The sequence below is a fragment of the Lontra canadensis genome, unplaced genomic scaffold, assembly GCF_010015895.1.
Source record: "Lontra canadensis isolate GAN:19392208 unplaced genomic scaffold, GSC_riverotter_1.0 scaffold185, whole genome shotgun sequence".
Taxonomy (NCBI): domain Eukaryota; kingdom Metazoa; phylum Chordata; class Mammalia; order Carnivora; family Mustelidae; genus Lontra; species Lontra canadensis.
The window spans coordinates 692404-705893 of NW_022631179.1; the positions used below are offsets into that span (position 1 = coordinate 692404).

A 13490-nucleotide genomic window follows, 5' to 3' on the forward strand; every position below is an offset into this window, starting at 1 on the left:
ACCACACTGCAGAGGCCCACATCACAAGGAACTGAGGGTGGATTACTTGAAGTAGATCCTTTATCAGTCTAACATTCAAACTGAGACACCTACTTGTGGTCAAAACTTGAGAAGCCTTATAAGAGATCCTAAAGCAGAGGACCCAGCCAAATCAAGCCAGAATGCTCTAAATTCTGACCTGCAGAAACTTTCAAATAATAAGTATGTGCTATTTTAAAGTCACTACGTTTGTAGTAAACTGAAGCTATGAATATGCAGATTATGAAGACTTAAACTTTGAATCCTACATAATTCCACACAAGAACTCTAAGAACTTATTATGGAGCAATACACACCTGATATAAGAGTGAAGACACAAATTACCAATAACAAGAAGGAAAGTGGAGACATTACTACAGACCTTACATACAGTTAAAGGATAATAAGAGAATATTGTGAACAACTTTTTGCTTATACAATTGGCAACTTAGATGAAATGGACAAATTCTTTCAAAGACACAAACTGCCAAAGCTTATTCAAGAAGACAGGCTAACGACATGGATCAAACTAGAAGGTATTATGCTGAGTAAAATAAGTCAATCAGAGAAAGACAAGTATCATATGATCTCCCTGATATGAGGAAGTTGAGAGGCAAAGTGGGGAGCTTGGGGGGTAGGGAAGGAAAAAATGAAACAAGATGGGATTGGGAGGGGACAAACCATAAGAGACTCTTAATCTCACCAAACAAACTGAGGGTTGCCAGTGGGAGGGGGGTAGGGACAGCGTGGTTGGGTGATGGACATTGGGGAGCATATGTGCTATGGTGAGTGCTGTGAAGTGTGTAAACCTGGCGATTCACAGACCTGTACCCCTGGGGCTAATAACACGTAATATGTTAATTAAAAAATTTTAAAATTTAAAAAAGATTTTCTTTGGCTTGAAATCTTCAAGAACCGTGCTCTTTGAAGTTAAATTCTTCCTATCTCACTTGTTTCATCAGAATTAACCCAAAAGGCACACTTACCAACCAGGACTACAAGCCGGTATTTTTCATTCATTTGCCGCCGATACGGCGTCACTTCCTCATATGTGGGCACATCAGCGGTGTCATACTGGTCGCTCTTCTTGCATTCATACATGGACTTATTTGTTTTCTTATCTTTCCTACTAAGACGAAAACTTCTCCTAAAACCAGCTGCAAAAAAACATATATATATATATATATATGTATTTTTAGTAATAAGAATTAAAGAAAGAAACCTCCCAAAACACAGAAATGAAAAAACCCTCAAAAGTTGGATTGGATTTTTTGAACCAGAATATTGTCACAAGTACATTTAGTATGAAAAAACACACAGATACAACACAATTTCACTAAAGCAACCATTTATAAGAGAATCCTTGAACATTTATTTTTATAGTTGTAATAATATTGTATTTGGTTCCAAACCATAAAGAGTTCTCAGAAATCAATGAGTAAAATAATTGTGTAATAAAGCCAAATAAGTTGGAAATAGTTTATCATGGACTGACTGAACACAGTTGATAAGAGAAAGTTAAAAGTACTGTAGAAACATTTCAAATATAAATGCTGAATTCCCTCATTCAAAAATACTGGAATATATTGGATTGTAAGCACAAACTAACAACATACCTGTGGCACAGACAACCATCTATTATTAAATAAAAAGGAAACTAATTTAGGGAGAGCTCAGTGTCACACACACCAAACAGGGATCGGGCCAACAGAAGAGCAAGTTCTTTGACTTTTACGAGATTCCAGCATTGGGGGGCGGGGGCAGTAAATGACCACATCCGGGTTCTTCTTCTCCTATGGAAAAGTCCATGGTTTTATAATTCGAAGCCTACTGAATTTTGGGAATAAGACTCATAGTCTCAAGTGTGTACTCTTATCAACAGATCATATCTTTTCCTAAAATAATTGTACAAGTACTTCAATAAATTTAAGTGCTTAAAGCTCAAGGCTGTCATTAAACACATGGGCGTAAAAAGCTAAGGCAAATGTTCTTGTTCCCAGTCAACCCCCATTTCATTGTGCTTGCTCATCGTGTTGTTGCATTGTTTGGGACTTATTTCCCTTCTAGAACAGTGATGTTCATCACACACAGCATGATTTCATCCATACAACACAGTATAAATTCGGTAAGATGAGAGTCAGTTCTTGACCTAACCCTCAAAATCCAGACTTTAAGGAAAGCTGTTCTGCTTATTGAAATATTATATATATTCATATCAGCTCCATGGTACAAAGCAAAAGGCAAGTACATTTTTAAGTATATAAAAACATATTCCCTTGGAAAAGAGAATATATTTGTTTGGGTATTGATATCATCAATAAGAGATTTCTCTAAACTCAGACCAAGAATCACCTCTTTGGGTCCCTTTCTTCCTTCCTTCCTTCCTTCCTTTCTTTCTTTCTGACTTTCTTTCTAAAAAGAAATGTAAGTATGTATTTAAGAAATTAAGCATTTAAGAAACTACCAGGATTCAAAATAAAGGCCAATATGAAAAGCAATGATCAGTAACCCTGGAGTTATAGCATTCAATTTATGGATTCACAGTTTAATAAAAATCAGCCAAGATATTAAGAAGGGGGTGATAAAATGTTCACCTGATAATAGAGCTCTACGGCCCACCACGAGTCATTCTGACTTTGAGCAGGTACTCAGATTATTTGAAGGAAAAGATTTACAAAGGATTTGAGACAAGAGTCCATCACTCTAAAGCTTTCATATCAAAGGCAGAAAGCAAAGAGGAAAAGGCAAACAGGACAAGGAATAAAACACTGGTATCTATCCAAGGACGAGATTCAGAGAAAGCAAATGGGGAATATGCCGACCTGGCCCTAGGATGAAGAAGTGTCAATTCCAAAACCACTCATGCAGGCCGAGTTCAAACTTCTCTATAAAAGGTCAAAGGGTAGCTGATTATTATTAATCTCTTGTATTTTTTTGAGGATATCGGGAAATTATTATTAATCTCTTGTATTTTTTCAGATATTGGGAAAGACTCATGAGAACGTAGGAAAAGTGTTCCTTTACATGGGAGTCCTCGCAATGCCACGCCAGAAGTGGGGGGATCCCTACAACTGCTCCCAGTGCTTGAGCGACATGCTTCTCAGACAACTCTCTCACCAATTTGCAGAGATTAGTGATGCCATCCTGACCCCGCCCCAGCTCTGTCACCTGTGACGGCTGGCCCACCCAGGAATCCAGCAGTAGATGGCATCCGGTTTAGCACACAGACTACACAGCAGCTCTCCTAACTCTTTGATGCTGCTATTTCAGCGTTTCTCATTTCAGGTTCCCACAGCTCTTGTCTCATGGAAGGCAGTTATAGGATAAGTGGGTGGAACTGGAAATTTCTTCATGATTATTCTTTGCACGGAGGGAGGGTTTCCCTCAAGTCCCTACAAACTTACAGCCCAGTAATGAATCTAACCAGGACAGAAATGTTTCATCCACAGCAAATGAAGTCCAGAAGGAAAAACCTGAAAATTTCTGAGCCACGAATCCCAGCTAAGTCCTGAATCTCAGTGAAAGTGTTTACCTGATTGCGTTTTTACAATTAACGGACGTTTTTGCTTTCATTATAAACAATAAAGAGATAGTAGGAGAAAGTGCAGGTAATCGGATTTCTGATGTGAGATTCTCTGGACATCAAAGACGGGGACTATGGTCTCACAGGATGGTTTGGTGATACTTGCTGTCCAGGGCTTGGTACAGAACAGGTGATTGATAAAAGTCTTATAAATTCAAGTAATATAAAAAAGCAATTAACAAAACCCCACTTCACCCCGTCACATCCTCTTACTGTAAATTTCAACAAAGAAAGCAGGGCACATTTGCTATTTTCACAAGAGAAAATTCTAAGAGGCAGGCCTAATGACAAAACACGGCATATGCAAAGGCAGAGAGCTGGAGGGAGCTCTGGAGACCATCCTGGCCCGCAGCATCCTTGCTCCCTGGCCACACAGATAGTACAGATGCCACCTGCCCATGCACAGTGACACGGTCCTTATCTCATTCCCGCCAGTTTTCTAAGTGACGATGACTGAGCAACTGGAATTCCCACAGGTTGTGAAGGTTCAGCGTCCTGACCCAAAATCCTCACTCACAAAAATAAGGAGAAACGGCAGGTCACCACACCACGCCTATTAGAGCAGCAGTACCGAGTATTAAAAATCGAAGGCCAGGGGCACCTGGGTGGCTCAGTGGGTTAAGCCTCTGCCTTTGGCTCAGGTCATGATCTCAGGGTCCTGGGATCGAGGCCTGCATCGGGCTCTCTGCTCAGCAGGGAGCCTGCTTCCTCCTCTCTCTCTGCCTGCCTCTCTACCTACTTGTGATCTCTATCTGTCAAATAAATAAATAAAAATCTTAAAAAAAAAAAATCGAAGGCCAGGCGCATCTGCGTGGCTCAGTCGGCTAAGCAACCGACTCTGGGTTTTGGCTCAGGTCTGATCAGAGAGTCACGTGATCCAGCCCCGCATCCAGCTCTACACTCAGCACGGAATCTGCTTGAGATTCTCTCCCCCTTCCTCTGCTCCTGCTCACTCTCTAAAAGAAATAAATAAAGTCTTAAAAAAAAGAAACAAAAAAAACCCCCAACTTTGTTTTTGAGGACCAGAGGTGGCAAAGTCTGGGTCAGCGTCTAGATTCTGACACCTACTAGCTGTATGAGATTTGCCAACATTTTAAAAACTCCTCTAAGGCTCACTTCTCAACTTTAAAATGAAGATAAGAGTATCAACCTTAGGAGGTTGTTAAAGATTAAACAAAGAATTCACATAAAGCATTTGGCCCAGTACCCGGCAGGTGGTAAATACCTACATATATTAGCTGTAGATTAGTACTTGATTATGTCTCCAACTAACTGAAAGCACCTGGAAGGCAGGAACTTATACCTCCCTGTACTCCCACTGCACACAGTCTAGCAAGAAAGCGAAAAACAAGGGGCTTGTTAATAAGGGTTTAAATGGCTGTTATAGAAGAATATTTAAATATAAAGACTAGTATTAAAATTACAGCCAGATTTAAATGTTAAATATTAAAAGTACCTATTAAAGTAGTAAAGCATTTTAACGAAACACGACAGAAAAATTTAGTATGCACTATCCTTTCACTATCCCCCCTACAAGATACTCTAAGGTTATGTGTTATTTCTTGTACAATATTTACATGTAAATAACCTCCTTCCCTCTTATCTTCTTACTTATCATGACCATGTACTCTCCTGATTCACAGACACCTGTCTACTTTCCATATTTATAGCGCTCCATACACATAAATATACAGGATAAAACAAATTTTCCAACCCAGAGGAACCAATAAAACAGCCAGAACAGAGGATACAACAAAAGGCACAAAATTCAGAGTACTTGCTTGTGACGGTTTCTCAAACCAAAACAGGCCGTTTTCCTAGAATCTATCCTCCCCAGGAAGTCAGGGGTGATGGCTCATTTGGCACGCTGTTCAAGGCTCTGATTTTCATACGTGGGTCCCATAATGAGCTATGTGCCAGCACACACCTTAGTAAGTAAGGTTAAAGGAAACTTAATTCTGTGTCTGGAAGAGGTAATTTCTTCCCTTCAGCTTTTATGTGGTTCTCTTATTAAAAGGAAGGTTTAAAAATATATACTTACGGGGCACCTGGGTGGCTCAGTGGGTTAAAGCCTCTGCCTTCAGCTCAGGTCATGATCCCGGAGTCCTGGGATCAAGCCCCATGTCGGACTCTCTGCTCTGTGGGGAGCCTGCTTCCTTCTCTCTCTCTGCCTGCCTCTCTGCCTACTTGAGATCTCTGTCTGTCCAATAAATAAAGTCTTTATATATATATATATATATATATATACACACACATATATATATATATATATATATATACATACTTACAAGGAGAGTATGTATGCAAAGGGCTCGTTCAGGTACCTGTGAATAAACAACCTAGGACCTACTGAACCTGCGTTCATTTTTAACACGCAAGTCTTAGCAAGAGCTGGCTCTAAAAAAGGAAGGGAAAAGGAATGGTAACGAGGAATCTGGAATAAGGGAACGGTTTTACACAAAATATATTTTTCCTTATATTTCACATTTTTGTAATTTATAATTGGCTCAACATTTTTATGGACAGGCTTTTTCCAGCGAGCTTACCCACAGCTGTTAGAGATTTGCGTGTTTTAAAGGAACAACACATTTACTTTACTACAATAGGAAAGTGACTCTAGAGTAGGACTGCAGCCGTAGGTCAGGCCCCTGATCACAAGGAGACACTTCTTATCTCGTATTTTCCAGTAGAAATCATTTATGATCCCTTATTAACTTAGCACATAATTGCAATGCTTTATTTAAAGTATTTTTTACTATAAAGGGAAACATTTAAGTTGCCTGGTGTTTGCTCCTTATTTCAAGAAGACTGCAATAAACATCCCTGAACATTCCCTTTATTCAATCTCGTGGACTATTTCATTAGGACAAATTGCCAGAAGCTAGATAGATCTGGCCCAAATGCTTCTCAGATCAGTGAATACCAATGTACATTTCCACCAGCAGAAAGTACGATTTCCCATATATTACACCAGTCTCTCATAAAGACATTTCTAATTGCTCTGAAATCTTCAGAGATTTAAAAGTGAAAAACCTGTATGCCATTTCACCCTCACTGTTACAGAGGTTGACCTTTTTTTTCAAGTTCATTATCTATTTGCATTTCTTATTTCCTTTGTAAATTGCTGCTTACTACATTTTGATCACCTTCTGAGTATGGTCTTCATAAATATATACATATACACATATCTTGTAAGGTCACAGCCCTTGGCCCTAAGTTATTGCAAATACTTTTTAAGATTTTCAATTTTCCATTTAGAAGAAATTTACAATGTTTATGTAGTTGAGTCTGTTTCTTTCTTTTGTGATTTCTTTTACTGTTTTTAGGACTTTCCTATCCTTGGGTCTGATAAATATCCACCTATATTTTTTAAGTTGGAAAAAAAAATGGGTTGCATGGCTTTACACTAACTTTTTTTTTTTAAATCTCATCTGGAATTACTCAGCTGTAATCATGAGATCGAGCTTGTGAGGTGAGGCTGTAACTTTATATTTTTCTAAGTAATTAACCAATGGTCCCAAAAATACTTACTGAATAATCCTTTCACTCCTTTATGTTGATACATACTTTGTACTAAAGTACCAGATGGCTTATTATTATAACAAAAAAGAAAGAAAGAAAGAAAGAAAGAAAGAAAGAAAGAAAGAAAGAAAGAAAGAGAGGGAGGGAGAGAACCAAAAACGTGATTCTTGGTCTGAGTTTAGAGAATTCTCTTACTGATGATATCAAGACCAAAACAACAGAAGTTATGATGGTGGTGGTTGATAAGTATTGAGAACTTATGAGATAACAGACACCCATTGAAGCCTTTATGTGGCTTAATTCATTTACCTCCATAGCAACCCAATGGGGGAGGCAGAATACTCCATAGGTTTAAGTGGTCCTTCTCTTAGTGATGTAAGTCACTCAGAAAGACAAATACCATATGATTTCACTCATACGTGGAATTTAAGAAACGAAACACAGGAACATGGGGGGAAAAAGAGAGGCAAACCATAAAACAGACTCTTAAGGATAGAGAACAAACTTAGGGTTGATGGAGGGGTGGTGCATGGGGGACAAGCAAGATGGGGAATAGGTGTTAAGGAGGGCATATGTTGTGATGGATCACTAAATTCTACTCCTCAAACTAATACTGCACTATATGCTAACTGGAATCTAAATAAGAACCTGAAACAAGACAAAAAAGATTACCAAGGCTGTGGTTGAAATACTACATGATGAAAGAAGCAAGGTTGAAATACTATTCCAAATATATAGATGTAGAATAGAAGAAGTGATGAGCCTTCTGTTACTTTATGTAGTAAGTAAATGGGAAAAGATGAAGAACCAGAAGTGTATTCTGAGGTTTAAAAATTGTAAGCTCCTTTCTGCGGGAGACATTTTTTCAGATACAATTAAATGCATTTTTGATCCTCCTCTGTATTCAAGATGATGTGTAAAATCTGAAAATATATACAATGGTGTCTCTGCCCCCCAAAAGCTACCGATCTATTAGAGGACATGGAAATATTCCCAAGTACTTATAATAGAAGGGGTTTCACAACACAGGCTCATGACGAGAACTAAGATTTTTAGCAAGTTCTCTAATTTGACACTGACATTTCTATTAAGTGAAAAAAAAAATTAAACTCAGCAAGTTGTGACTTGGTCATTTATAAAGCTACTTGACTTTATCCAGAGAGTATAAAACTTAATGCTTACATATGTAAATTAAGAGTCATTTGTTATTAAAATAAGTTTCATACTGTAGATTAATACAACTATCCTATAATTTCAAATATTAGTGATGTTTTAACAGCAAAAGAAAAAAAAACTTGAAGTATCTAACATATATATAAGTATGGGAATGATTAAATTATGCAACTTTTTCAAAGAAATGAGGTTAAGCCATTAAAATTATAATTCTAAAACTACAGAGCACCATAAAATACATTTGATATAATAATAAATGGAAAAAACTGGACAGAATACAATAGTCATACTTATATGAGTTTTACTTTTTTACTAATATAAAAGTTGGTATGGACACAAAATTATGGAAGAAAATGCATGAAGACAGACAATGGTTGTGTTAGGGAGAGAGGGATGTGGATAGTTGTTATTGTTCTATTTTTCAAACTTTCTGTAATGTTAATTTTAAAATTTGAAAAAAAGTCCACAAAACACAGTTCATAATATATGAACAATCAAATGAAATCCACTACTGACAGATGTATTTGTGTATCAGACCAACACATAAGACAAAATACATTTGAATATGTCTTAGAGGCAGGGTCTAGTCTTCTATATTTTGAAATAATGACAGTAACAGACTACATTTTTATGTTCACAAGAGTTCGAAATAGCCAATAAATTAAAATATTAAAATCTTTTTTGAAAATCATAAATTGTTATTATATTCATTGGCTCCCATAAATTAGTAACTTAAGTGTGAATTTACAATATAAATATTTAACATTTTAATAGTCTTACTTTTTCATAAAACTTTAAGACACTTAAGATGGCATTTTATTAAAAAACACAAGATCATTTATTTTATGTCCAAACATGTCCATTACCACAAAAGGCCCTCCAACAGAATCAAGGCTACTCATCACCAATACTAACACAGCCCCAGAAATCACACAAGTGAACAAGTGAAGTGACATCTGCCTTTCTGTTAATTCAAAGAAAATAAATACAACTATGTTACCGCCCACAATTTTCAACTGGGACAGTTACAGTTTCAGTCTTTGGTTACATTTCTTTTATGTAACCAATTTGGTCTAAAAACATCCGATATTATATATTCTCAATGTTCTCAATAATAATGAGCTTTTAATGTTTAAATATTATAGATGTTTGTAGAATGGGAAAAGTATTTCAGTGAAATTGTTTGAATCATAAAATAGCAATATTGATCACAGGCACCTTAAAACTTAGAGATTTATGGAAGGATCCACTCTAAAGTTCCTACTTTTTAACAAAAAACATTTATTTGATACCAACTCAATCAAGAAAACTGCTTACTTTCTTAAAAGGAGATAAAAATAAACACTTCAATTCTTTTTTCTCTCCTTAAATACATGAAAATGTGGATTCTTTTTCTTTTTTCTTTTTTTAACTTGGGAGAACTACCAAACATTGTGTGAAAATCATTTTTTTGCATCTTAAAACACTGGATTAATTTGACGAAGCTAATATTTAATAGTTCAATAGATACCTCAGTTACAAGGAAGAAAATATTTTAATGTAAACGAACTTTTTAAGAAGATTAAAAAACTCATGTAGACATTAATACAAACTAAGCAGCTGGAAATTATTATACAGTGTTAGGCTCATGACAACAAAACATTGAAAATTTCCATTAAAATAAACATTTTTAATATAATGCCCATGTTGCTGTAATAAGTCATAATGGACATGTAAAAACTATGTAAACATGGTCCTAAGATAAAATTATTATTGAAATGATGGTTCCATAATACTCCAATCATAAAATTGTCCCAAAGACAACTAAGGATAATTAAGACCAAACAAATAATCAGATAAAAATCTTGGGAGGAGGTTTAAATTGAAAAGCAATGTCAATACAAAACTATAAAAGTGACAGAAATCTAAAGAAGCTGGGTTAGTCAGCTTCTTGTATTCATCTTATAAAACACTGTCAGGGGGAAAAAAAAATCATCACAGACACCGGAACATTACCGTGAATTACATTAACCAACTTTACATATGCTAATTTTGTGTATAAAGTGGAACAAGGCTTTTGAACAATTTATCTCTGAAATGTTACAGGTTTCAAGATGCCCTCAAAAAAACTTAAATGTTCAAACGCCATAAATATCCTTTAATCATTCAGCTCATCTCAAGCTAAAAATAAAAATAGAAACTCAAAAGTGCCTAGTGAAATCATGGAAGCTAATATAAACTATCAATCTGCAATTTCCAAGAAAAAAACTACTTAGGTCTTAAAAAGTTTTCCTGATACCACTGACAATTTCTTTTTAAAGCATAGCACAGGATTACCATAAAAAAGGAGAAACCACATGAGAATTTCATTTTCTGCCAGTCAGCTAATAAAGAAATGAGGTTTTACTTACACTTTCAAAATTATGAGAAAATACGGTACGCACACATAGAATTACATAGAAAAAAATACAGTTCTAAAAAGAGGGGAAAATTGGATTTTAAAATTGTAATATATATTTTTTAAGTTATGTCTATGCAACCAAAAATTCTCCAAGCAGGAATGGTTTCTTTCTGTCAGAGAAAATATTTCCAAGTAGTATTCCAGACATGTTGAGATTATGCAGAGTTCTTGTTGAAGAAAGAACCTGTACCATTTTTAAAAGAATGCTTCTAAATGTTCTCTTTGTATAAATTTTACTTTTTGGAAGAATATTAAGGCAGCATATTTTGACATAGCTGTACTTACCTACAAAACATCCCTTAATAAAATGACTCAATAATAGAGCAAATGGGAATTTTTACTAGATTTATAAAATAGACAGTGTAACTTGTTGAGAATCAATGGTGCTTAACACACAGAAAAGGATTAGGAAAAAAAACACAGAAATAGAGAAAGGTAAATAATAACATTTGAAAGAACAGACAATGGGCACTTTTGTTTATATTGAACTTTATGGTAAACACTTCAGTTAAATAGAAAGAATAGTCTTAACTTACATAAGTCCCAAAACTGATCTTGTTTTAAAAGAATGCATGAAGGACTCCAGCAAGGGCAGAAGTGGAGAAACTGATGAGTTTTCAGGAACCCATTTGCAAGACGTTATGTTCGAAGACAGATGCCTGATAAGCAGTGCTTTGTTAATTGATTAAAGCAAGATTTTGATAATGAATTAACCAGAGGAAAAACACGCTGTAACTCTTGCCAATGTAAATGTAAATTCTTCACATCAACTATTTCGTACTGCATGAGGAAAGGAAAAAGGAGAGAATCTTCACAACTAGCTATGTACTGAACAACTAACTGTATGACAGGCAGCACGCACACACACGCACACGCACACACACACACGCACACGCACATACACACGCACATACACACGCACACGAGGAACTCCCACATGAGCCACCCAGGCTAAATGAAATTTTCAAGAGCTCAAAGAAGGAAATGAATCACTCCTGCTAATTTACATACTCATATAAATATAAATGGTTGGACAATCTTTACAGATCTAGGCAGCCCCTGACTTACACAGATTTGGCTTTAATAAGGTCCTGTTTTTGCACTTCATAGTTACAGGATATTTCCAACTTAGCTTCGTATTACTGTCGTAAAATCATATGTAATGAACACAACTTACACTGCCCACTCGGTGAGCCTTTTCCTTCCTTCCAATAACAGCCCAATCTCTCTCTCTCTCTTTTTTTTAAAGATCTTATTTATTTGACAGAGAGAGATCAGAGTAGGCAGAGCAGCAGGCAGAGAAGGGGGAGGGGGGAAGCAGGCTCCCCACCAAGCAGAGAACGCAATGCAGGGCTCGATCCCAGGACCCTGAGATCATGACCTGAGCCTAAGGCAGAGGCCCAACCCACTGAGCCCAATCTCTTTACTGATGAACAAACCATTGAGAAATGCAGCATGCTACACATCAGCAAGAATCCTGCCACAGAGTGAACATTCATATCAGGGATTAAATACAGTTTTACGATATAATTCTTACATAAACAGACATTCAATTCTTGGAGTATTAGGGGCGCCTGGGTGGCTCAGTGGGTTAAGCACCGGTCTTCAGCTCAGGTCATGATCCAAGGTCCTGGTACTGAGCCCCACGTCAGGCTCCCTGCTCATCAGGTAGCCTGTTTCTCCCTCTCTTTCCTGTTCCTGCTCTCTCTCACTATCTCTCTTTCTCTCTCTCTAATAAATAAGTAAAATCTTTTAAAAAAAAAAAAAAAAAGGAAGCCTCTCTTTTTTTTTCCTAAAATAAGATTCTTGGACTATTATAACAATGTTATTTCTTTTGAAAGTCAAATTAGATCATTTTGACGTGAGTTGTCAAAAACGGTCATGAGGTTAAGGGCTACTTACATATGCTGTTTCATGTTTGATTTTATGCACATCAAAGAAAGTGAAAATCATCAAATATACTCACTGAGCTACTGGTCTGATTTAGATCAACAGCGGTCCTGAATCCACAAGTAGACCCTCGGCAGCCCCATTTTTTTGGGTTCAAGGGCACCATGTGTGCAGGGTACATCACTTCCCCTCTTCCTCTCCTTCTTTGGGCCCCCAAAATACAGAATCAGAAGGTGGATGAGGGCTGCAAGAGTAAGTTTCTAAAATAAGCCAAAATCTCAGAAATTCTTAAGAGTTCTTGGAAAAGCCCTCAGGAGAAGGTTACATTTCTGGAAACTCTCTTGACTATTTTCCAGAGCTTTCCTAGAACTGGATAAAGGGGCCATGTGCCGAGGATGGCTATAGATCCATTCTGTGCATGTGGATATTCTTTAAAATCTGCAGCACCACAATGTATGTGTGAAAATAGTGGTATCTATCAGGATTTGATGTGTACCAGGACACCACGGTCATTTGCATGATATGCAGTTAAGTGACTAAAATGTTTCAAAACCATTTTTATTGACTTGAATTGTTTAAAGGACTTCTTTTAGTAGAGACGCAATTGATGTGAAAGACATTATCAAATCTCCCAAGAGTAAATATGCCTTCAATGCTATAATTACCACAGGCATACTCAGAGTAGGAGAATGTGACTGTTAATTTTGTGTGTCAGCTCAACTGGGCCATAGTGCTCAGATATCTGATCAAACATTATTCTAGATGTTTCTGTGAAGGTGTTTTTTTGGATGAGATTAACCTTTACATCAGTGAACTTTGAATAAAGCAGATTACCCTCTAGAATGTGGGTGGGCCTCATCTAAT

General features: G+C 36.6%; 1 protein-coding gene across 4 annotated transcripts in view; it reads right to left on the bottom strand.

The window, feature by feature from the left end:
- Positions 1 to 13490, bottom strand: part of MPP7 (membrane palmitoylated protein 7) — a 289738-nt gene that overhangs the window by 53887 nt on the left and 222361 nt on the right. For all 4 annotated transcript variants that reach the window (XM_032847122.1, XM_032847123.1, XM_032847121.1 and 1 more), the window contains one exon: positions 1005 to 1175. In XM_032847122.1, the coding sequence (XP_032703013.1) occupies positions 1005 to 1175 (171 nt within the window). The remainder of the gene's footprint in view (positions 1 to 1004; positions 1176 to 13490) is intronic.